Here is a 26,026-nt window from a genome sequence, read left to right as displayed (position 1 = left end):
ACGGGGTTCTGATTAGCCCCGAACAACGGAGCAGCGAGAATGTTGTGGCGTATCATATTTGAACCCCCCGCGCAAACGTCACGTGGTTTGGATTAGCGGAGAATGGAACAGCGCCTGGGGAAAGTGTCAGAGGGAGGGCGCTCTTTGGTGGCGACACATGAAACATGTGTGAGGGAAAGGCAGTGAGAGAGATGACGCCATAGCCGCACGTGTCGTGCTCCCCTTCACCCTTCTCTAGACGCTCCTCTCCGTTTTCTTTCTTTTGTCGCTGCTGCGTTCGCTCACTCGGTTGCGAGGTCATAAACAGACGCCACTCCTGCGAAGCCCAGGTAACGGTGCCAAGAGGCTGCCCTTTAAAACGACCGAAACCCGCCGTCGCCGTTTCCACTCAAATTCACTTCGCCAAGTACCTGCGAATCCTTCCCGGTACAAGAGAAACTTCCCCAGTTGGAACGCCGGCTTGAGCCCATATTTCTTTTACAGCTTGGAAGGCCTTCCGAACGACATTTTCGCAGGTGTCTTCCACGCCTGAGTATGCACCACCACAGGTTGCCTGTTTATGCGTGCACGGTTTGTGGGTAGAAAAAGTGCAGCGTGCACTCACAGCTAGGGTTCATGCCGTTACCGATGAAATGACGGTTGGGCTGGTATTTAGATGTCGAAATTACATGGCTCAATGCGGTTAGTCGTCGGTCCTCCTCAGTAGAGAGGTTCGGGTGAGGGTTGATGTGTTACACAGACATCTTACACACACAGTAAGATGCATATGAGGGGGAAGGAAAATGGACAGCCACATGTCTGTACGCAAGAATGGAGCTCAAGGACTTCGAGGTTTTAAATGGTTATGGGACGGATGCATGCCGTTCGTTTGGGGGAAGAAAAGCAAGAATCGTAGCGTTGGCCCGAACACAAGCGCGAATGGGTGCAAAAACAACGGACGCCTGCTGGCACCGCCGTTACCACCTCAAGTTCAGCTCGTGGAGTAGCGGCGAATCCCTCCCGGATGAACAGCAAATTGCCCACTTGGAACGCCGGCGTGAGCCAATATCACTTCTTCAGAGAACTTTCAGGGGACATTTTCGATGGCGTCTGTCACTTCTAAGCACGCGCACATGACCGGTTGCCGGTTTATGTGTGCGCAGGTTTGTAGTAAAGAATAGTGGGATGGAGGAGGAGAGGCATGCACGCGCAGCTATAGGTTTCATGCCCGTACTGATGGATGGTATGTCCATTTTTCTGGTGCGAGATTTAAACGCGGACGTTAAACGGCCCAATGGGACCTGTCAGGAGTCCTTAGTGGTAGAGCGGATGGGGTTTGTGTGTTAGGCTATGTTCAGACTGCCGACACAAAACCCGTATTGTGATCTATGGATGTACGAAATGCCATGTTACGCAGTTCGGTTAGCTGAGGCGTGGAATGACGTCATTTTTTAAAGTTATTATGACAGTTGCGGCAACAGTCTGAACCCGGCCTTACATAAACGGTAAAAGGCTTACGATGCGCGAGGGACACAGATATTTCCATGTTTATCTGCAAGAGCAAAACTTGGATCCGTCAGAGGGTCATTCAGCTACTTGGCTAGAACATCTGCTTCATCGCTAATTACGATAAACGTGTTTTGTCTCGTGCACTCCGTGGATTGCGTCCAGCTTTGCAGGTCATCCTTCTTCACAGAGTGGAAGTGCATTAATTTTTTTCTTGTAATTTTTAGTTGCTCTTTTTGGTGCAGTCACGTTGTACACAACTGTTGTTAGGGCTCAGTGTGTCCTGTTTTCGCCTGTCGTGCATTCTATTATAAGCTTGTCTGTTCCGCCCACTCCTGCCTAAGCCCTTGTTTCAAAGGTGGCAGTACTGTATAAATACATAAATAAATAACAGCGCCGACACCTGTTCCTCTGTCTGCAGCCACACCTGCAGCCGCCACTTCACGTTCCCAGCCATCAGCGAAACGGCAGTGTGAGCGCCCGCCAGCAACAAGCTCCGGAAATCTCTGTTCAGTTATATCCCCTTTGAAGACACTGTCTGCCTTCCTCGGCCCCTCTTCGTACCCTATCGCTCAGGACAACTGAACAATCCTTGAGTTTGCCACTCCACTTCTGTCGCAGTGGCAGTAGAAGGAAAGAGATACGAAACAAGGCCACCATTTTCCAGTGGAACGCTTGTAGACTCCGCCAGCGCCTTCCTTCCGTCATTGCGTATAAGCACTGCTTCCCAGTGAATGTAATTTCAGATTCACGGCTGCTTATTATGTACGGATTTCTGGTTACACAGTATTTCGGTCATCGACTGGTGTGGCACTCACAAGAGTTCCCATCCCCGTCAGACACGAACCGACCTTCTTACACCAAAATCTGCCCCCGGAATTCCGTTAATGAGTTGGTAACAGTTACTGTGGACACCACCTGCCTCTCGTTTATCGTCACCGCTGCATACGTTCGCCCTTGAGCAGGCCTAGACATTTACCGCCTCGACGACATCATTACGTCTTCGCCACATACACTGACTTATGACTATAATGTGCGCCATCCATCTTGGGGAAGCCTTAAAACGTCAGTGAAAGGTAGGCGCTTCTTTGTCATCTTTTTCATCAGAATGGACTTGCGGCACATTAAAGATCTTTCTCTACTGCCACAAACTGTAATAGCTGAAGCAGAGACAGCAACTGCGCTATCAACAAGATTTATTGACGAGATAGCGTGGCTTAACGAGTCCTATCGGGTGTCCAGAATGGCATTTTTGCCGTCGACATTACCATCTGGTCTTCCACTGGATTTATAGGCGAGACTAAGAAACGATTGCAGATGGCAGCGGGCGTAGTGAACCGCTACGCCTAATCGTGCCGTCTTAGTTGTGCCCCCCAGAAGTCTGGACTGCTACTGGCCTCCCCCCGAAAAAATCAACCACATGGATCTCGACGATCAACATCCACATGGATGGCATACCATCACCCTCTATCAACACATCAAGAACCTTGGCATGACTTTCCAAGAAGACTGCACATCCTCCGTTCTAATCAACAAGCTGAAACCCACCACAGAGCAAGTAACCCACAGGATCAGACGCATTTCCTCCAAAATGCTAGGTATGGAGGAAGCGGACACGCTTCGAATAGTCCAAGCATTCATCATATCCCGGATCACCTACTCTATAACGTACGCTCTTCTGTCAGCGGCAGAACTCAAAAAAGTACACACAATAATCAGAAAACCATACAAGCAAGCCATCGGACTCCCAGCAAGCACCTCACACAGACCGACTCCTCAAGCTTGGCATCCCCAACACCGCAGAAGAATCAATCGAGGACCACCTATCAAGCTATAGAGTGCGACTGGCAGCCAAAGAGCCGGGAAGAGACATTCTCTCCCACCTGGGACTTTCAGTCCCAGTTCAACATTCACCACCTGAGCTAAGAAGCATCCCACACGCAATATGTCAATGCCACATTGTTCCCCCTCTACCGCGCAACATGGACCCTATGCACCACGCGGCGAGACGAGAGGCCAGGGCCTGAGCAATTTCAAGGTAATACAAAAACGAATCCGACACTGCCTACACGGATGCTGCCACACACCGCAGCCCACGGCAAGCGGAGGAAGCGGCCATCACCCTCACTGTGAGTCAAACCACAGCTACTGTCATCATCACGCACTCGCAGCAGGTGCGCCGAAATTTAACCAACCGAAGAATTCACCATGCGATCCTTACGATTCTTGCACAACGCCCCCCAAACCCTTCCATCAAGATGATCTGGGCCCCCGCTTATCTCACGTTCCGGGCAACTAGACCGCCCATCTTCTGGCTCGATAGCCATCACGCCGAGCCGCTGTTGCCGGAAGTTAGCCTGAGCGCATGCACTCGATGGTCCCGTACCAAGAAATAACACAATACCGACTAGAGCGCAACATATCCCCCAGCGCACAAACAACTCCCGAGAGAGCTGGAGAGGCTCTTCCGCGACCTTCAAACGAACACTTTCCCCCACCCCACAAGAAGTCACATTTTGGCTCCTATCAGTTTTCCTCCGTAGTGCCGCTTCTTCGAGGCCACCCGGTACACTCTATCACATTGCAGCAGGCGGTGAGCAAGCCCCACTCAGAAGAACTGCCAGTTGGGCTTGTTGGTACAGATTCATGATTGTAAAAGCGTTACTTGAAAACGACGACGAAGGAAGAAAGACAACACGAAGCGCTGCCCCAATCCCTACCCCACCCATGAGCTTTGGGGGCTTTGGGAGAGAGCCTTGACCAGCTCCTCCCTCGAGGATCAGCGTGAGCTTGTCGAGAGGGCTGTGGATGCAGCCCCAGCTGAAGGTGTCCTAGACTAAGAAAACCGCCCCAAAGACTCCATTTTATTTTTATTTTTTTTTCTCAATTAAGTTTATTCTCTCTCTCTCTGTCTCTCTCAGCGCCGATACTCTGCGGCCCTCGCCAAGATAGCTGCAAAGAAGGAAAGGCGCATGCTTGTCGGCTTGTACTGCCCGTCACCGCACGACGCCACTTGGCACGATATCACACAAACCTTTGATCTTTGACTAAACGCTTTTGCCACATTCTCGACACTTGGATACAGGAAAATAAAACTGTTTTTGTGCTCACGGTAGTCGGTAACTTCGTTCTTGCATTCCAGTCCTCGCTCAATTGTGCGTATACATTGTGTTCTCCTTTGAATTTTCCAGTCAGCGTGATTCTGTTCCTCGCCATGAGCCTGACCCCGGCCCGAATCCAGGCTGACCAGCGTTCTCCGCACATAGTGTTTATACTATCTGACGACGTGGTAAGTAGGAAAGTTTCCACACATTGTGGCACTAAATGAACTTCCCCTTGACTGCAAGGGAAGCCATAACATTACGCCATCTATTAGTACAGTTCTTCCCAACTTACAGATTGTTTAAAGGGCGCTGGCCTGGACGCGGCCATTTTTGATTACGTGACGTCATTCACCACTGGTGGCCTTTAGAGCGCGTTTCTCGCTGTGGCCTCCGCTGGTACCCGCGCGCCTAGGTGAGCTTGGGAGCGGCTTCATTGGCCTACCTGGTTGTGGCAGATCTACTGCTACATCAAAAGAAATTACAGCTGGAGTAGACTGAATTCACGCTTTCATACCAAAGCTTGAAGGTGTCGTGAAGAGAAAATGTATTTGTCTGTGCGTAATTTGTCTGATTGAACGACCTTTTATAATATAATTCCCAAATATTTTCACAATTCATTGCGTCTATAATTTAGGAAACGCCTTTGAACTTTTCGTTTTGAGTGGCTCATTTAACGAAAAGTTGCCCCGACAGAAATCCGGCGCAAAAATTCTGGCTCCCAAATTCCCATTGGCTGCGACGCATTCTTCAGAACGTACACAAGACAAAAAAGGAGAGATCCCTGTGTGCGTGCTGCTAGGCAAAGTCTGGGCACGCCCAGAGCCACGAAAAAAGCGGGGCGGGCAGCAGCGGCCGTTCAGCCCATCGGCCGAATCTGCTCCCCTCCCCCATCGGCGCAACAGTCACCAGCACTTTTTGCGAACACCCCGCGGCGTTCAGTTGTTATGCGTTCGCATTCACAGCTCATAAGAAGTGCTTAGGTGTATTCCGAGTCTCTGACTCCTCCAGCATCCCACGTATGACACCGTGTAAGAGGGGCTGCGGGCATATGCGCTGCTGCAATCGCTGTCTGCACGCCTGCAGGGTTGGGCCGACACCAGCCTGGTGGGCTCGTCCCAGATCCCCACACCCAACTTGGACGCGCTGGCCGCGAATGGCCGGCTGCTGAGCCAGTACTACACGCTGCCGCAGTGCACTCCTTCCCGGTCGGCCCTCATGACTGGACTGTACCCCATCAGGCTCGGTAAGCGTGCTCCCACCGGTGGTCGTCGATAGTGGCCGCCAATGCCAGGCGACCACCGCGGAGAGGATATTTGTGGGCTGGTACCTGAACCCAGCAGTACATTCTAGGACCTCAATGCTTCCCTACCCGATCGTGGGCGTTGCAGAGTTGTTTCTAGGCCTCGCATACCCTCCCCATATCAAGCAAAGCCATCCTATGCAATCCCATCCAATCCGGTTCTACGATCCCCTTCCGTCAAATCAAACGCAATGCAATCGCCTCCTCACTCGGTTCCTTTATTCCCCGTTCTCCTTTACCCCAACTGAGGCTTTCCCTTATGCGATGTTCCACTCCAAGGTGCGATAAAGAATGTTAATTAAACGTGTTAATATGACGCGGTCCAATCTAACCGACTTAAAAGATCTATCAGACCACCCTTATTTACGGAAACTTAATGAGCAGAATGGAGCTACGAGAACATTGTGCAGTAAAAAAATCCGGGAAAAGTTTACAATTCTTGGGGGTCGAATCCAGAGCGTTTACTCCAAAACCTACGACACTACACCTTTGCTATGAAGGCCGAACAGCGGATATCTTTTAGTTGCAGGAGCGTTTCAAGCAAACCTGTAAATGGCGTTGCGTGCGCGCAGGAAGAGCCGGGCTTGTGGGCACTTCCACCTCTAGGTCACATGTGCAGTGTGTCGACCCTATCCGCAGCACTTTTCGACTGGCAGGCGGCGTCCTGACTCTGACGATATTCCGTTCCCAGCTGGGTACAATCCCTGCACTTCCTGTTCGATGTAGAATGTTAAAGGAGCACTGACACAAAAATTTTATGATCCATTTTTATTGCTTTTATCGTTGTTTAATGGTCTGGCAAACCTGACACAGCACTTTAAATACTTCAGCGCGCTATAATTAATTGCATCGAACGGCCTGAAAATCGTTCGTTTCAATTTCCCGCGTTTTCAGCCCGAAAGGTGCATGTGACAGAATCCCTGCATGACCTCACCGCTTTGTGCGGACGTCAAAACACTGCGGAGGCCGGTGGTGGCGTTGTTTCGACCGCGCCGCCGCCGGATGTGAATGGCTGAGCTAGCTGAGGTGCCTGAAAGTGCTAGGCCTACCGTTGCGCCGGAAATTCGATGGCCGCTTTCAATAAAAGTACTGAGGGCGACTTCTCTTGCGATTCCGGGCTAAATTATCGCTTCCTTCCCCGTGTGTGGAACTTTTTTTTTGCCAACAGTGCCTTTCAGGGCAGCAGTTATGCCTCTAGCTCTAGCTACGTGCACCCGTTTGTGAATGCGCCGGCGCCTAGTAGCCGCCCGCGGGGCCACGCGCATGAAGTGACGTCACGAGTTTTTGAGGAGCGGTGTTCACGTCAGTTCTTTTGGCTACCACGGGATGATCTCACGCTGATGTCCATTTGTTGAGTGCCGCTATGCGTGCTGTCCCGTCGGTGCGATAAATGAGATCCAATTAAAGTATGTTCTTGGCGTCGCAGGCTGCTCATATTTCAACCAGTGTATTCTGTTGAGCAAAGGAAGCGAACTGTGCAGTAATATTAATGCAGAAAATTGCTGTCAGTACTCCTTTAAATAAACGTGTTAATTTGCTGCACCCCGCCCTTAAACGTGCCTAAACAGTACCAAACCACCCTCATTTAGGAAAAAAATAGGTAAAATCGAGCTAAGAGAACACATCGCAGTAAAAAAATAGTCACGGGTCATCGAAAAATATCTCGGCATTGCTTGGGCTCGAACACAGGTGGTTCAACACAATAGCCTCTAGGCTAATGAGGTTGAACAACGAAATATCTTGAACAGTTGCTGAAATTAATTGAAGCAGTGTTCCAGGAGAACCAGTGGATGGGGCTGGGCAGTACAGGAAATTAGAGTTCCTCTATATAGCTATACCTCTCTGAGGAACTATATAAAGGAACTCTACGGGCAATGCCTGGCTTGTGTTTTTCTGGGAATGAATATTGCGCATCAGTGGCTAAAGCGAATAAACTACGAATGTTGCGCATTATGTAACAATTCCTAAATAGGAAGTTTCGGCACAGATTTTTTAGTTTACTTTAGACGAAACAACACAAGAGTGGTTTGAAAAGGCTAAACTGCACCTAGGCAATACGCGTGTGGGATTCTATGCTGTGGGTTGCGGCATTTTTCTCCAATGCAGGCCTCCAGTTCAACGTTTTTGCTCCATCGGAAAAGGGAGGCCTAAACTTGAGCGTTCCCACGCTTGCGGAAAGGCTCAAGAGTCTCGGCTATCAGACGCACGCACTTGGAAAAGTGAGTATGGCCACCACGCACCTTTCAAATGCAGAAAAACTGCTCTCGAGCCCTAAAAACAGTTCAGGAAGACAGTTAGAGGGGCAATGAAGACAAAATGCAAGTTTGGTGTTTTCGGAAGATTGCCTCATCAAGAAAAAGACGCCCTTTTTTATCTAGCGTAAAGTAAAGCTATTCCTTATTTCCCCCTAGTAAGAATAACGCTGACACCACTTCTAGCGCAAACTTCACACAAACAGGCTATACAATTAGGGAAAACAGGGAATATGCATGCGACACCGTAACTACTTTTCCACACTGAGCTCGTGTTTTATTATGGACAGCTTGTTGCAATTGGCTGAGGCTGACCAAATCCAACGTAAATTGAAGAGGGATTAAACAGAATTCTCAGATAATGAATGGCAGCCTACCATTGTCTCTGAAGAAGAAAGTGTATGCCAGCGGCATCTTACCGGTACTCACTTACGGAGCAGAAACCTGGAGGCTCACTAAGAGGAGTCGACTTACATCGAGGACGACTCAGCGGGCAAGATGATAGGTTGAACATTAAGGGACAACAAGAGAGCGGAGTGGGTCAGGGAACAAACGCGTGTTAAGGACATCTTAATAGAAATTAAGAAGAAGAAATGGACGTGGGCAGGGCATGTAATGCGAAGGCAATATAAGTGAGCAAAGCACATGGTGTAGATCAGATAACAGCAGGCCTCTTGAAGGATGGCGGGCAAAAATTGTACTTGAAAAACTGGCAAACCTGTATACGCAATGCCTAATGACCGCAAGTGTACTGGAATCTTAAAAGAACGCGAATATCATCCTAATCCATAAGAAAGGGGACATGAAGGACTTGAAGAATTACAGGCCGATCAGCTTACTGTCAGTCGTCTACTACGTACTTACCAAGGTAATCGCTAAGAGAATTTCTGCCACTTTAGATTTCAGTCTACCTAATGAACAAGCAGGGTCAGGCTATTCAACAATAGACCATATTCACACGATCAGTCAGGCGATACAGAAGTGCGTGGAGTATACTAAACCCCCATATATAGCCTTCATAGATTATGAGAAAGAATTTGACTCGGTGAAAATCTCAGCAGTCATTCAGACATTGCGGAATCAGGGTGTAGACCAGCATTACGTTAGAATACTTGAGGATATCCACAATGGATCCACGGCTACGATCATCCTCCATAAGGGGGGCTAGTAATGTAAATAATAGGAAGGGCGTCAGACAAGGAAACACAATCTCTCCAATGTTATTCACAGCATGTTTAGAAGAGGTATTTAGAACATTGTATTGGGAACATGTGGGCGTAAGCGTTAATGGAGAATACCTCAGTAAGCTCAGATTTGCTGATGACGTTGCCTTGCTAAGTAACTCGGGGAACGAATCGCGAAGCATGCTTATCGCATTGGACAAACAAAGCAGAACCGTGGGTCTGAAAATTAATATGCAGAAAACTAAAGTAAGGATCAATAACCGCGGGACAGTACAGCCATTTGAGATAGGTGGCGAGGTAGTGGAAGTGGCGAAGATATCTACTTAGGCCAAGTTGTGACCCCGCATCCGAATCATGAGGCAGAGGTAATTAGAAGGATAAGAATGGGGTGGAGTGAAATCGGCAGGTATTCTCACATAATGAATGCCAGCCTACCATTGTCCCTTGCGAAGAGAGTGTATTACAGCTGCATCTTACGAGTACTCGCCTATGGTGCAGATACTTGAAGGCTCACCACAAGGGTTCAACCGAAATTGAGGACGACTCAACGAGCAATGTAACGGAAGATGATAGGTGTAACTATAAGGGCCCAAAAGAGAGCGGAGTGGGTCAGGGAACAAACGCGTGTTGACGACATATTAGTAGAAATTAAGAATAAATGGACGGGGGCAGGGCATGTAGTGTGAAGGCAAGATAACCGTTGGTCATTCAGGGTAACAGAGTGAATCCCTAGGGAAGGCAAGCGTTGCAGGGGACGGTCGAAAGTTAGATGGGCAGATGAGATCAAGAAGTTTGCGGGGATAAATTGGTCGCAGTTAGCACGGGATCGGGAAAATTGGGGATTCCTTTCGATGTGTGGAGAGGCCTTTGCACTGCAGGGGGCGTCGATAGGCTAATGATGATGATGATGAAACACAACGAGCTATTTGTGCTTAAATGTAGTGCATATCCTTTTTGTAGCCGTTAGAATGGTGGGGTAAGCAAGGAACACGTAAAGATACAAGCACCAGTGCATACAGCGCGCACTACGCCGGACGAAGCTCCATCGCTGTTGGGCTTGTTAGGGCCTGACTGACACGACATTGGCCAAAAAATTGGCACAAGCGACATCGTCTGCGGGCGTATAGGAAGTGCCCAGCTTGTACCCACAAGGGGGCGTAGTCTCGCTGGCATGGAGGGGTGGCTTGAGGTATAAAGTTTTAATGGCTGTAAAAATATACCAAGTGCAGCGAAAAGGCCGAGAGGCACGTTTGCCCATCTCGGTAACCCAAAAAAAGCACCCGATGAAAAAAATAAAAGTGAGGTACTGCGTACTTTCCTTTTTTTAGTTGGTTATTAAATACGTAAGAATCTTTAGTGTAAAAACACTACTACACTAGAAAACCAAATTTCGCCTTTGCCGGGGATTGTTGGCAATCCCAGTGCAGAGTGTCGGGCCGGTGGCAGAAGTTGCAGAGTTTTGTGTGGTGTACATATGGTGGAGAAGGGTAAAGTGGTTTGGCGGAGCGTGGTCGCTTCGGCTCGGGAGAGGTGAGGGTGGGCTGGTGGGAACTGCTGACGCTCGTGTCTGTAGTGGGAGGTGATCTCCTCGTATCTACGCATGGAAGGTGTCGGGGGTCTTCTCCGGCTCTTGTTTCTCCTCGAAAATGGCGCGGAGGGTGTGTGCTCGCGCAGCAGCGTGCGCCGTTTCATTTTCACCGAGTGACTCGCCTCCAGGGGTCAAAACTAGGTAGGTTTCACGGAGTTGGGGGGGCGTTCTTGACCATCTTGAGGGAGGCGGGAGACGGCCGACTGAGCAGGTAGTCGCGACGTGGACTTGCGAATCCGTGGTGATGATAGTGAGGCGTTGATTACTTGTTGTGACTGCCAGGGGTGAGTTCTTCAGCGGCACTTGCAGAGCTGGTGCGTGCAGTCGCGGCTGTGAGTTCGTTGCTTTTGTGGTCTATCATGCATCGTGACTGGGTGGGCGGACTTTTGCGCGGGAATTGCATCTTGGGGTCGCTTGCGTGCTAATTCGTAGTCAGTGCGCTGTCGACCTGCGGTTTGAAGCCTACCTTGTTGTGAGGCGGATGCACAGGGACTCCGGGACGGGTGTTAGGGGTGGTGGGGAGAGGGGGGGGGGCAGGGGTGCAGCCACCCCCCAACTATTTTCCAGAAGGGGTAGCGCCCTTATTCCCTACCGGTTATGCTGAAATCAAAATTTTGACGAGAGATGTAGTTAAATTTTAAACGTGTTGGCTGTGTGGTCCAATGCTTTCCAAAAGGCCGACGATCAATTGGAGGCACAATGGTGCCCGATGGCCGCCAGTTAGGAAGCCACACATAAAGGCACGCCACTCAACATACCAGTAAGCAAACTCCAAAAATACAAAAGCGGTCACCCGCGGCTCCCCTAGCGGCCTTTTAAAAATTCCAAGGGCAACAGTAACGTAAGGTCCCACTAGGTAGTTTTCACCTTTCGCTTGGAGCGCGCGTGGAGTAAGTATAGGGTGCCTCGATTCACGCGCGTCTCCGCCGTACGGCAGCGCTGGCATCGAAGCATTCGGCGTGGGGCAGTGGAACGCGGTAAATTTAAATTGACTTCAGCAAACCGCTAGCGTGTTTATCTTGAGAGGAGCACGACGGGCCAGGAACAGCATGAGAGGTGAGCGGGAAATAAACGGAGACATTTGCTTGGCAGGGACGCCCGATTACTATCGTCTTTTGTCGACATTTGCAACGAAGTGAGCGTATACGTGGCCAATTTTTTCTTCCACTTCTATCTCCTTTGCAGTGGCACTTGGGATACTCAAGCATCGTGTACACACCTCGTAGGCGGGGCTTCGACACATTCTACGGTTCATACAACGAAGCCGCGAACTACTTCAACCCGATTTACAACTTCGTAAGATCTCAGCGACTTACTACTTGATAAGGCTTCCACCTAATTTCATCTTTTTCATCATCATATTATTTTGTATGCGTTCGTGTAACAGCACCACATGGGGGGCTAATAAGTGGGCCCACTGTTGTAGATGAAAGATAAAAGGGACCCTGGCGTCGAGAGATGTTATGCCGAATGGAACCGCATGGGATGTCGCATCTGTACGGTCCCAGAAGTTCTCGTGGGGCAGGATAATTGTCTGTGCTATCCCCCCAAAAATGTAGAGGGCCACTTAGGCTTTTAGGATGATGGAATGCTACGCATCACTGCTAGCGGAGTTATGTCGCCGAGTTATGTATCTAAGTTTACTGTCACCGAGTTCTGTGCTTTTGCGGGAAGGGTGCCTTTTCGCGAGCTTACCCCCGTATTCACAAACCTAAGGTAAGCCAGACATTTACGCTGCGGCACTTTTCGGCTCCTTAACGCGTTACAAGAAACGAACTTGCCTTGAAAAAGGTGCGCAATTTTGGCGAACTTCTCGGACCGAAACGGCATTGAAATTTTTTTTCGCCCAACTTTGATCCAAATAAGTTCCTTAGGCTCTAAAATCACCATGGCGAAGTTCTAAGCCTGTTACCCATATAGCACGATAACTGCAAGCGTTCAAAGTAGTCGGTAGCAGACGGTAGCAGACCTGGCGGAGAGTCGCCGAAGCAAGTTCCCGCGCGGAAGTGACGCAGAAGAGGAAACTCCCCTCCGCTTTTTCGGCGACCGGCCTTGCCTGTTTCCGGGCGAAGGAAGATTCTCTGCTACAGTGAAACGTTATACCGCCTTCGATTTATATGTGCATGCCCCATCTTATATTTTCCAGCGTGGTATAAAGCGACGAAGGGTTTCGGTTTTGCAATAACATGGGGTAAGTGATCTTGGGTTTCACAATGTCCCCTCGATGGAAGCAGCATTGTTTTATTGAGCGGCCGTGAAGTTCAGGAAGCAAAGAGTTGTTTGTCCGATATATTTTTAGGTCGACAAATAAAAAAGTTACTGCCCCACGTCTGCGCGACAGTACACGAAGGGACGCCTTGCCTCGGTTCTCTACCCGCCGCGGTGGCTCAATGGCTAAGGCGCTGCGCTGCTGAGCACGAGGTCACGGGTTCGATTCCCGGCCGCGGCGGCCGCTTTTCTGATGGAGGCTAAAAGCAAAAACGCCCGTGTGTACGAGATTTCGGCGCACGTTAAAGAACCCTAGGTGGTCAAAATTAATCCGGAGCCCTCCACTACGGCGCGCCTCATCGCTTGCGCTGCGTCGGCGCGTTAAACCCTACAATCAATCAATCAATCAATCAATCAATCAATCAATCAATCAATCAATCAATCAATCAATCAATCAATCAATCAATCAATCAATCAATCAATCAATCAATCAATCAGCCTCGGTTCACTACGAAAGCGCCGCAGCTGAAGCATGAAAAAATTACACCAGTGCCAAGCAGAAACGTTTCCTCAAATTAGGCTAGAGACACCACAAATCAGTCGTTGCGATTGCACAAAACCAGAGTGTAGGCAAATAAACTGCACAAAAGAAAACAGAGGTTAACCACGTCGTAATTTGGCATGTTGTAACGTTGAAAACAGAATAAAACGAGTTCTAAAAATCGTTCGCATAATTCGTTCCACTCTTGGGCTCGATATTTGTTGGGGAAACTCATCATCATCACCGCCACCTAGATGGAATTCGCCTTGGCTCCAGAAATGTTTCAATTTTTCTGGTGAAATCTTTTTGGTGACCGACTACAACCATCGGACTGCATACGTAAAGTCATCAGGAGTGCGCCGGAACCAAACCTCGGGCAGTAAGTCGACTTTTACGAGTTTTACGGCCACTTGAAATTTCGAAGCGGACGTTAGGCCTAGCAACGGCCACGCCAGCCCCACCTCTGTAGATGGCCGACAGGCCGCTCGACGGGGCCGCTGGACATGCGACCAACCTGTCTCTAGGCCCATCCGAAGACGAAGCAATGGAAATGCGTGACGTTCACGACGATCCTCCGCCAGAGGAAAAAGATGAGAATGCCCACATCCCGTGGATAGAAGTTACAAGCCGGTCGCAACGCCGCAAGATGCAACAGCTCCCTACCACGACGCCACTAAAACCGGCCCTCCACCAAAGCCACGTGGCGCGCAAGCCGAAAACCCTACCGCTTCCCGCTGACGACTACAAGCTGGCAATCCGTCCACGAAACGGCCTCCAGCTGAGTAAGGTGAGCCCTATGGACCTGACGAAAGCTATCGCACGCGAAGCCAATCTCCGATGTGGCATTGCGGAGATAAAGATCCGCATCGATGAAGAACAGAACGTTCTCATAGTAAGCACTCCATCGCTGGCGACCGCTGCAGCACTTAACTCTATCAAGAAACTCACGATTGGCAATAACACCTTCGAAGTTTCGTCCTACGGCGTTTCTCCAGACAACTCATGCAAGGGCGTTATCTACAACATCGGATTGAATTACACCCCCAAGGAAGTCCAAGAAGCCATTGTGGCCCCGAACCACGAACTTCTCACCTGCAGAAGGATGGGAAACACCGGCACCTTCCTGCTCACGTTCAAAGGCAAGAAGGTACCTTACAGCATCTATGTCGCTGGAGTAATAACGAGATGCTACCTGTACAAGCGCACGGTAGCATACTGCGACACTTGCCACCAAGTGGGCCACAGAGCCGACGTGTGTCCCAACCCACCGAAAACGCCCAAGTGCAAGACATGCGGATCCCCGTTGACAAGCAACCAACATGACTGCCACCCAAAGTGCCTTCTCTGCAGCGGCGCCCACACCACAGCGTCTAAGGCGTGCCCACAGCGGTTCCTGCCCCCGGTGAATCGGCGGAAGCAAGTGGGGAATAGCCAGCCCCCCCGTTCGGGCCACTCCAGGTCCCCGTCTCCACGACCGAGGAGAAACCAGGACCGCTCCCGTTCCAGATCCCAAACGCGGAGAGGCGGCTCCAGAGGACCCGACAGGGGTTCGAGTGGCTGCAGGCTGCGCTCGGAGTCCAAGTCGCGGGCCTCCTCCCGAGGCCGTTCCCCAAGCGCCACGAGAGGAAACCGAGAAGGCTCCCAAAACTCCCAGACATCGCTGCATCGGGTGAGCTGGGCAAAGATTGTCGATCCCAAAGCTCATAACTCCCTCACACCAACAGAGAAACGTTTGCTAGAAGAAAATGCAATGCTTAGGGATGAGATAGCAGCCATGCGCGCAGACATGGCGGCAATGAAGGAAGAGTTAAACAACTACCGGAAAGCGTCCAGCTCTGTAAACACACGAATGCCCTCCCCAGAACAGCGCAATCGCGCCGTGACCATACCGCCAAAACCAGCCGAAGAACCCCTACAGCCGAATAACCTATTGCAGCCAGACAATAACTCCAACATTATCTTCCCACCGTGCGCAATGGAAGAGCAGGCACAGGTAAACGTGGCGCGTGCTATCAACGCCATGCAATCAGCCCAAAGTGCGCAAAGCCTTCAAATTATGGAAACCCTGAAACAAATAACTTCCCACCTAACGAGGCTCGAGGGACGGGTGCAGGTTCTCGAGGAAGCCGACTTCAATACCCGAACCAGGAAGACCACCAAAACAGATAACGCCAACCCCACATGTCTCTCCTCACCCATGAATCAAGATGGACCTTCATCCACCCAGTAATAAATTGTCTCACGGACAAGGAATAACTATATGGCAGTGGAACTGCAGAGGTTTCAAGAACAAATATGGATCACTCTCCCAATACATCTCCTCTTCCACGACGATACCAGCAATTATAGCTCTGCAAGAAACTAATACACCAGTTCGCCTTCCAGGATACATTACGTACGAAACAGGCACAGACAAAAGCCTGCACACTCTGGTCAGCAAACGATACGTGGCGATTCAACAACCACTTAAGCAGTCCGAAGAAATTGGCATTCTACTTGAAATATTACCACATGTCCACAAGAAGGCCCGCTCGCTGTACGTTTTGAATGTGTATTGCAGGCCTAAAAGCTCCCCACTTATTCTTCAGCAAGTAATTGAACAAGCGACACTCAAAGCAGCCAACAACCCGTTTGTCATTACGGGGGATTTCAACGCTGCTCACCCTGTGTGGGGATACGCATACACCAACCCAAGAGGCACTAGACTACACTCGCTGATAGAATCTCAAGACCTCACGATTGTCACAGACCACAGTAGGCCTACACGCATTGGCACAAGTGTCACCAGAGACACAGCTCCCGATCTGACTTTTACGAAAAACATTCCTCAAGTTCAATGGATCCACACGGGCGAATATCAAGGCAGCGATCACGCCATTCTATCTACCACTGTAATAGGATCGGACTACAAAGCAGTAATAGGTCGGGCTCGCCTCACAGACTGGACGAAGCTCAGAGAGGAACGGAGCAACCGCTCACCAGCCGAAGAAACCCAAGTCGAAATCTCTTTACACGACTGGATCAAACAACTTCATCAGGATTTCCTTGCACACACCAAAATAATAAAGACAACCACAGCCACGCCGTGCATCGACTCTCATTTACTGCACATCTGGGAAGCGAGGACTAGTTTCCAGCGGAGATGGAAGCGGCAGAGACACAATCGAAGACTACGAAAACGGATCGCACAGCTAACACAAGAAGCTGCGAAGTACGCCAACTCTCTCTGCAGGGAAAACTGGCTTTCTCTATGCGATGGCCTGCGCGGCACCCTCACCACTGCAAAAACATGGAAGCTCCTCCGCTTCTTGATCAACTCCTCAGTTAGCAAAACAGAGTCCCATCACAACATGGCTAAAATCATACACCAATTTCCTGGAGACATGGAAGACCTGCTCACAGCCCTCAAGAACAGGTATCTCCAGACACACCCAACAGAACCTCTACCACCATATTCAGGAGCACCAAACCCGGCGCTCGACGAAGACATCCAACTGCACGAAGTGACCGCAGCCATACAGACTTTGAGAAGACACACAGCTCCAGGAATGGACCACATTTCTAATAGGATGCTTGTTAACGTTGACGACCCGTCGCTCTTGGAGCTCACCAATTACTTCAATAATATCTGGAAGGAAGGAACAATACCTGAGGACTGGAAGACCGCGGAAGTTCGGCTGATCCCGAAACCAGGAAAACCACCCAGTATAGAGAACCTCCGGCCCATATCTCTTACTTCGTGCATAGGAAAACTCCTGGAGCATATCATCCTCAAAAGACTTCAATCCTTCCTCGAAGACACGGGAAAACTGCCCCCAGAAATGGTGGGCTTCCGACCCCATTTATCAACGCAGGATATACTGCTCCAGCTCAAAGAAGAAGCAATGAGACCCGCAACTCGTAATTCTCCGACGGCTATATTGGCACTGGATTTAAAGGGCGCTTTCGATAATGTAAAACACACGGCCATCCTGGAGAAGCTGAACACCCTGGACTGCGGAGTCAAGACCTACCAGTATGTCAAGTCTTTCCTCACAGATCGGAAAGCCATACTCAAAGTAGGGGACCACACCACGGACCCCTTTCCAATAGGAGGACGTGGAACTCCCCAGGGGGCTGTACTATCTCCCCTCCTCTTTAACATTGCTCTCATAGGACTCCCTGCACTACTTAATTCTATTCAGGGTATAAATGATGGTCTCTACGCGGACGACATTACCATCTGGTCCACCACGGGTTCAGTGGGAGCAATGGAGGAGCGCCTACAGGAAGCAGCGGACGTAGTAAATGGCTACGCAAGGTCATGCGGGCTGAGCTGCGCCCCTCAAAAATGCGAACTATTGCTCGTGTCTCCAACTAAACAGAAAGCTTCAGAGACACCCACCATCGCCATACACATAGATGGGCACATTATCACCCCTGCTCAAAGCATCAGGATACTGGGCGTCACCTTTCAGGCGGACAAGAAAAATATCATAACAATCAACAAGCTCAAGACCATGACCGAGCAAGTCACACACATGCTCAAGCGCATAACAACTAAGGCAAGGGGCATGGGTGAATCCGATACACTCCGACTCGTGCAGGCGTTCATCATCTCGCGGATCACTTACGCAATACCCTATGCTCTGCTCTCAACAACGGAATTGAAGAAACTGGACACCATTATACGAAAAGCCTATAAGCAGGCTCTGAGCCTACCATTCAGCACCTCGACAGACAAACTGCTTCGTCTCGGACTCAACAATACAGCTGATGAACTCATAGAGGCACACCTATCCCATCAGAGGGCAAGATTAGGCACTACAGAAACCGGCCGATCCATCCTTTCGAGACTTGGACTATCGATTCCGCTTCAACACCTAACACCCGAAGTCACAGACATCCCGCATGATATCAGGCGCCACATTACAGTACCTGTGCTACCGCGAAACATGCACCCAGTGCATCACGCCGACCGCAGAGAAGCAAGAGCCCGTGCTATCTCAAAGCGGTATGGAAGCCATCCTGCCGTGGCGTACACGGACGCGGCCCTCTATCCCGGAAGGCGGGCCTCAGTAGCAACAGTTATTATAGGCCAAGAGCACCGCACCAGCGTATCACTGGACCGAGCCAACCCTCTACTCGCCGAGGAAGCGGCCATTGCCTTAGCGCTTACCCAAACTCAGGTTGAGACCGTAATTACTGACTCTCAACAGGCTTGTCGCAACTTTTCCAGCGGGAGAATACACAAAATTGCACTTAAAATACTTCAACAGAAGCCACTAAGAAGACCCGCCAAGATAATCTGGGCGCCTGCGCACATTGGACTCTCAGGGAACGAGATTGCCCATCTCACAGCTCGAGAATTGACCGGCCGAGCACCTGAAGAAGAAGATCTGCGTCCGCTTCCTCTAGTCTCGTTTCATGAGATTACAACGCACTATCGGCTCCAAAGACAAACGTACGCCCTACCGCACAAACAACTACCCAAGGGTCACGATAGAATACTTCGTGCCCTGCAAACTAATACTTACCCCCACCCTAGCAGAAACCACCACATAGCCCCCACCCTGTATCCCCGTTTGTGCCGCTTCTGCGGGGAGTTTGGAACACTTTTTCATATGGTCGGCGGCTGTACACAAAGCCCACTTGACCCGCCCAATCCCTTCCACACCTATGAGCTTTGGGAGAGCGCCTTGGCCAGCTCTTCCCTCGACGTCCAGCACAAGTTGGTAGAGAGGGCAGAAGACGCGGCCCATGCCAATGGACTCCTGGAATGAGGAGGCCACCCTAAGGACTCTTTAATAAGAAACAATAAAAATGTTTAGTCTCTCTCTCTCAATATTTGTTCTATTTTGGTTGACAATGTCTGAACCCTTTTAGAACTTTACGACCTGACTAAAGTAGTTCGACGCGTGCGTACAAACATCCGGGATACTTTATCCTCTTTGACTAGATAGACAAAACTAGGCCTTCGTCGTCGTAACAAATGTAAGTGCAAAAAGATTGGCCGACACCTTCGCGAACAGAAATGATTTGAACGAAACAGCCTTCATACTTATCGGCAATTGAATCTTTTTATCAAATCGCGCAATTAAGTATTTACTCGTGCAGAATGTATTATATTGTTCCCACACAGAGAAAATGTTTCATCAAAAGCAACTATACAATAAATATGTTCCGAGCGTTGAAAGTAATATCAGCAAACCCTGCCAGGTAGGGAAGTTCCTTGGGTTTTAATTTTACCGCATCGTATGGCTTTGTAAACTGACATACGGTTTTGGTCCAGTCTGACAATTCGGTTCTGAATGTACGGCAAGGTGAAAGTTACTGATCTGGGAGGATGAAAGTGACAAAGCTTCTCACGTGTGTGACTAGTTGATTGATTGTGAGGTTTAAAGCGCCGATGCTACGCTGAAGATGAGGCACGCCCTAGTGAAGAGCTCCAGACTAATTGTGACCACGGGGAACGCTTGCGGCGCGAGTCCGTGCACTGAGGGCGACTAGCTCACCGTTAAGGGGGCGTTGAAAGTGTATTTCCTTCTCCCTTTCGGCAGGTGGAACCGCAAGGCCCCGGCGCCTTTTGCTACTTTCCTTCATGGCGAATTGGGCGCCCTCAGTGGACGGACTGTTAACAACAATGTAGCCTCCACAGTTCTGCACGTAGCTTGTTGAATGAACTATAAGGCTGCTTCCTTTGTTCCCAGGTGTTCCGCAGAATCTGCCCTGCCGAACAGTTTTGTAAGGGGCTTCCCATTTTCCTTAATTTGCACCGTCGCAATGGTATCATTTCTCCGCTGAGAACCAGCAACGAACCCTTCGACTTCTCGTTAACCAGCTGTGGCGGCACTCCATTGCTTCCCGCATTGCATCCAATGAGCCTACAACCGCTGAAGATTGAAACACATGAGCGGCAAGGGACGCGTCCGCGCGCGCGTCTCCCTCTTCGGAAACCGGCTAGGCTGCCCGACGACCCCCGGATCGGTCGCTCCCCGCGCATGCCGCGAAAGTCCAACCTGACATCTGTCGTGTCAGCAAATAGCTTGTGGCGGGCCGCAGCCAATGGCGGCGTGGGACGCGGGAACGTCATTGATGGGAAACGTGAGGGGGAGGTGTGACCAACACCACCTAGACTTTGTTGGTGTGACCCGTCCATTGGCACCTCTCTTGTCCCGAGGACGCGTCGCAGCCACACCCGCAGCATGCGCCTCCGTGTCTTCGAAACGGCCGCGCGGCGCCGTCACCGCGCTCGTTAGCCGCTTCAAGAACCCGATTGCTCGGATACGTGTGTGTAACGGTCTAAACTACACCGGCATGCTTAGAAAGAATCCTCGGGAGTCTTAGAATTGTCCTTTGGACCATTATTATTGTTCTTATTTTAGGGGCGAAACCCCTTAGGGGCTCGGGCTGTCGACGTCTCCTGTCGTCGCCGTTTCATATAGTCACGGTGCTAAAACACAGGGACACTCGGTTTCCAACGCCTCGCGCCACAACGTAACGCATAGTAAAAGAACACGAGACTTTCACAGCAAAGCTGTAGACCTCTACCCCCCAAAGGATTCGTCTCCGTGGGCAACAACAGCAAAGCGCCAAGAATACGCTTACACAATCCATGCTTCGCACGTCCCTGGTTTTCACGTTAGTGGAGATGGCCCGGTATTTCAGTTCCGTGGGCAAAAAAGCCAAGGCGCCAAGATTACCCCTATACAATCCATGCTTCGCCCCTCCCCAGGTTTCACGTTAGTGGAGATGGCCCAGGATTTCATCTAGGTGGGCAAAAATTCTAAGGTGCCAAGAATACACCTATACACTGCATGCCTCACCCCTCTCCAGGTTTGACGTTAGTGGAGGTGGCCCTGGATTTTTTACGTGGCCATAATACAAAAAAACGTCCTTAAAAAGAAGCTAAAGACCTCAACGAAAAAAGGAGGCCAAAGTATCACTTGCGGAACTTCCTCATTTAGGTATATATGACAATGAGCCGTCCAAATAAAAGGAAGCATGCTTCCCAATAATTTGATCCAAGAGTTTGCTAACTTTGTGGGCCTTTTATTTATTTTGTTCGTATCCGCGTTTACAGTATAACCACTGCGGCGTAGACTTATGGGACAACGAGGACGCGGTAAGAGATACGGGCGGCGCTTACAATACCCACCTCCTCGCTCGCAGGGCCGTCAACATCATCTCCAACCACGACAGCCGAAAGGTGAGTATTCGAATTTAGGAAGTGTAACAATGTATGGAGAGTATAGTTAGCAGCAAGAGTTCCCGGAGCCATTAGTGCAATGACACCTTTATTAATACAAACGGTAAAGTTCCGCGAAAACGTCCTTCCCCGAAGCATCGTTACCGCCTTTAGGGGTGAAATATTCGATTTAATTAAAGACCCCGAAGATCGCCCACCCCCTAAAATCGCCCTAGCTTCGACGCCTTCGAAAGCCCGGGGAGGTTTCTTTGGGAGAAAGAACTGCGGAAAAAAATTACGCCCACCTCCCCTCGCGGGAACCCTGGTGTTATGCGACGCTGAAGGGGGTTCCATTGTCCGTTTCCGTTGGGTAGATTACTCGAATTGCGTGAGCAAGCGTCGGGTAATGCGAGAGAGAGAGAGAGCAAGCGTAGCGCGGACGACCGTCAACTGAGAGACCGGCCGGAGCGCGGCACTCCGCTTATGTGCGCAGCGCGCCAGAAGGAGAGGAGACCGCGGAGAGAGAGGGCGCTGCACATGCGCACAGCGCGTTTGCGCCGCGCGCAGCGCCGGACACCGGCGGTGTGAGAGAGCGCGCCGCACTGCGCGCGAAACAGATGTTGGGGGAGAGGGCGCGCTCTCACGGCGAGAGGAGAGGGGGTGAGCGGTGGAGAGACGCAGCTGTGCGGACGCGGATAATGACGACGCAGGAAGGACAGGGCCGCCGGCAAGAGATGCTCCTCTCAGCGTCGCATCTAAAAGGAAACGCAACCTGTCCGGCTTTCTAACTTGATGTCTCCGCATTTTGGATGGCAGTGCGGCCACTTTTTTGTAGTTTACTGCACCTGACCCGAAAGAGTTCTCCCCCATCCCGTATTTCTCCCTTGATATCTCTGGATGTAGTTTTAGATGCGACGCTGCGAGCATCTCTTGTCGGCGGCCCTGTCCTTCCTGCGTGTGTCCGTTGTTGTTGTCCGCACCGCTGCTTTCCTGCGTGCGTCCGTTGTTGTCCACACCGCTGCCTTCCTGCGTGCGTCCGTTGTTGTTGTCCGCAGCCTTTCCACACTCCTGCTCTCCTCTCCGATAACGAACACTCTCTCGCGAGGGGCATTAGATTGGATTCGATTGGATTGGCTTGGCTTGGCTTGGCTTGACTTGGACTTGGATTGGGTTTGGGTTGCATTGGATTAAAGTGGATTGTGTTGGATTGTGTTGCGTCATAGCCGCGGCAGACGCACTGGCGCCGGCGCGTGCCCAGGTGAGAGCGAACACACTCTCTCAACATCTGGAGGTGTGCGGCCCAGCGCGCTCTCACTCCGCCGGTGGGCGGCGCTGCGCGCGGTGCGGCGCATGTGCAGTACTCTCTCTCTTCGCGGTCTCCTCTCCTTCGGGCGCGCTGCGCATATAACCGGTGTTCCGCTCTCCGGCGGCCTTTCGGTCGACGATTGCTCTCCGCTTGCGCTTGAACCCCCCTCAGCGTCGACTTCCTCGTGTACCTTGGACACAACAAAAGAAACGTTGACATCATCCACCACGCAAAAACTCACCACGACCCCCTAGGACACCTGGCCAAGGACGGACTACACCCTAACTTTCGATGCGTCCGATTGATTTCAGAAAACATCAAGCGCAGACTGAGGAACTCATTTAAGGTGACGCTCCCAACTTCACGCATCAGCCTCTCGTCTCCGGCCAGCACAGAACAACAGAACCAACCCAACACCCCCAACAGTAGCGAAATGTCATGTCCACCTAAGAACAGCACATGTGAAGCCAGCATAAAAAATAAAATAAAAACCCGACCCACCAAAGACATCACGCTCATGATTCACGCAGACCCCAACACGCAGTATAACGCAAACAGGCACCCAAACAGGCATCGATGTGGACCTCACCCCAAGCAGCCCCCCTAAACAACTGACTCCAAGCAAAAAAGTGTCACCCCGGAGGTCTGCTCGAAACAAACACAAATGACTACCACCGAGTAGATCGGATGCTCCAACCCCTAAATCCCGCTCTTTCCTCAAAGCTCCAAAACTAGCCGTCAAACAACCCAACTACAGATTTCATCTGAAAACGTACTCCTCGTATCTCTAAAGCAAAAAGATCCCAAAAGGCCTCCGCCTAAAAGTTAGTTGTGCCCTGGGTGAGCTCCCTCCTGAACTAGCTGCCAGGTGGCAAGGTATTCTCAATAATGCTTCGCTTTCCCTCCTAGAAATTCTTAGAGGCCACTGTACTAACCAACTCAGCCTCTTCAACTACCAGATTGAAGCTCTTTCGCTAACTGAGCAGGAGAAAATAGATCTCAATATTTTTATAAATCGTAAGCAAAATGACTTTAGTAATAGGCAAGCGGTTAAGTTTCAACGTGACCAGCTTCCCTCGCGAATTAAAGCTTGCACTGTTGAAAATCAGCCTCTCAATAGCCCGGACAATGGAGCATTAGGTCATGCAATGTTGCCCCTCGAACCAGAGGTTGCTTTAGTAGAACCTCATCCCCCAGCCAATAATCATATAGAAAGAACGAGCTCCCTTGCTAGCGGCCCCAGCAACGTCGTTGACATTTCCAAAACACTAACGGCCGACGAAAAAGGTATCCTAGAACGAGGCCTAACTTTCTGTCCCACAAATAACCGTGTGAATGAATACGAGTTACATAAAGATCTCACTGAATTTTCTCGGAGAATGAGACTAAGCGAGTTTTTTTCGGAAAAGCAGGACCAACCTGACATTAACGAATGCACCCTCCACCCTCCTAGCACCTGGACTCCAGATGTAGATCAATCTCCAGAATTAGATCTGTACTTAAAATCAGTATCAAGAGAAATATTGGCAACAACCAAGCAATCAAACAAGCGCAAGAACCTAACTCCGTCGGAAGAAGTTACCCTGCATAGCCTATCAGCCAGAACCGACATAGTCATACAACCAGCCGACAAAGGGTTTTTGTTGTTTTACCTATGGGAAAATACAAAGATGAAGCTTATAGGCAGCTCAATAACCCTTGCCACTACAAGCCCTTAGATAACGATCCGAGCCAGGAATACAGCCTAAAAATCCTTCAGACCCTCACAGATCTGCGATCTACAGAATTAATAACGACCACTGACTTAAATTTCATGAAACCGAATAATAAGCATGCAGGCCGTTTTTACCTCCTCCCAAAAGTCAACAAAGTCCCCGTAGAATTATTGTTCACTGCCGACATTCCTGGCAGACCCATAGTTTCGAATAACAATACCCCAACAGAAGCATTATCTCTGTTTCTGAATCATTACCTATCTGACATTCCAACTCTTCTTCCTTCATTCGTTCAGGACACCCCCCACTTCCTCCGCATAATAGAAGAGATAAATAAGGGTGGGCGCCTACCCAGTGGAACCCTCCTTGTTACTCTTGACATGTCAGGAGGGATCGACCAGCGTTGAAACCTCTTACGCTACCAGTGGAACCAAGACTGGCAGAACAGAAACCCTCGCTATGCATGTAACGAATCAGAATGGGAAATGAGGGGCTCGTTGAATGAAGACAGAGACGAGGGTAAACAGTCAAGAAGGTCACGGAAGGCGTAATATACGAAGCAGACGAAGAAGAAAAATATGTGGAATCCGATTCATACAGAAGCTGGCTGAAAAAGCGAGGCTCTTTCCCCCCAAAGCTATACATCCCTTGCGCAACTCTAGGCCCCCTTGTAGCACCGAGCTCTGAAAGTTAAATATTGACGCTTTTAAAAAAGTAGGCGGACTAAGAGGCTTCATATTTCTCGCCTTTTCTTGTCCCCGATGTGACAGCCCCTGTTCCTGTACCTGAGCACGGAAGCGGCCCATGGACAGACGGTGGATCTGACCACAGACGCCCCTGAGCGGAACCTTGAGAAGTTTCCCTATATCGGGGACCGAAATAGGACGTTACTGGCAGGTATAAGTACAACGAATTGGTAGAACACTGAAAAAGTACTTCACATTCTGTTGCTAAGATTACTGGATCTAAACTATCAGATTGAGTCATAGCACCAAAGCTTCATAGTTTTGCAATGCTCGTACCCCCCCACGCATAGGCAATATGGAAGTCCAACTCAGAATAAAATGCCGTTTCTTGGAATCCCGGTCACAGTGAAGGAATGTGTTCTTGAACGAGGGCCCCCATTTCAATGCTATTTCCGCTAGCTCCGTAAATAAGGCGCCTTTGCGAAAATAT

At 50.2% G+C, this 26,026-nt stretch overlaps 1 protein-coding gene across 1 annotated transcript in view; it reads left to right on the top strand.

Annotated features, from left to right (window-relative positions):
• Window positions 1-1,215: 1,215 nt before the first annotated feature.
• The window catches only part of LOC144160099 (arylsulfatase B-like), a 37,606-nt gene continuing 12,795 nt past the window's right edge, over window positions 1,216-26,026 (top strand). The window contains exons 1-7 of the mRNA XM_077691705.1: window positions 1,216-1,222; window positions 4,677-4,774; window positions 5,673-5,832; window positions 7,996-8,108; window positions 12,099-12,209; window positions 21,725-21,850; window positions 25,621-25,747. Coding sequence (XP_077547831.1) covers window positions 1,216-1,222; window positions 4,677-4,774; window positions 5,673-5,832; window positions 7,996-8,108; window positions 12,099-12,209; window positions 21,725-21,850; window positions 25,621-25,747 — 742 coding nt within the window. The remainder of the gene's footprint in view (window positions 1,223-4,676; window positions 4,775-5,672; window positions 5,833-7,995; window positions 8,109-12,098; window positions 12,210-21,724; window positions 21,851-25,620; window positions 25,748-26,026) is intronic.

This window comes from Haemaphysalis longicornis, unplaced genomic scaffold (assembly GCF_048455015.1).
Source record: "Haemaphysalis longicornis isolate Haplotype H1 unplaced genomic scaffold, Haemaphysalis longicornis Haplotype H1 scaffold_10, whole genome shotgun sequence".
Classification (NCBI taxonomy): Eukaryota; Metazoa; Arthropoda; class Arachnida; order Ixodida; family Ixodidae; genus Haemaphysalis; species Haemaphysalis longicornis.
This window is presented reverse-complemented; position numbering and strand designations above follow the sequence as displayed.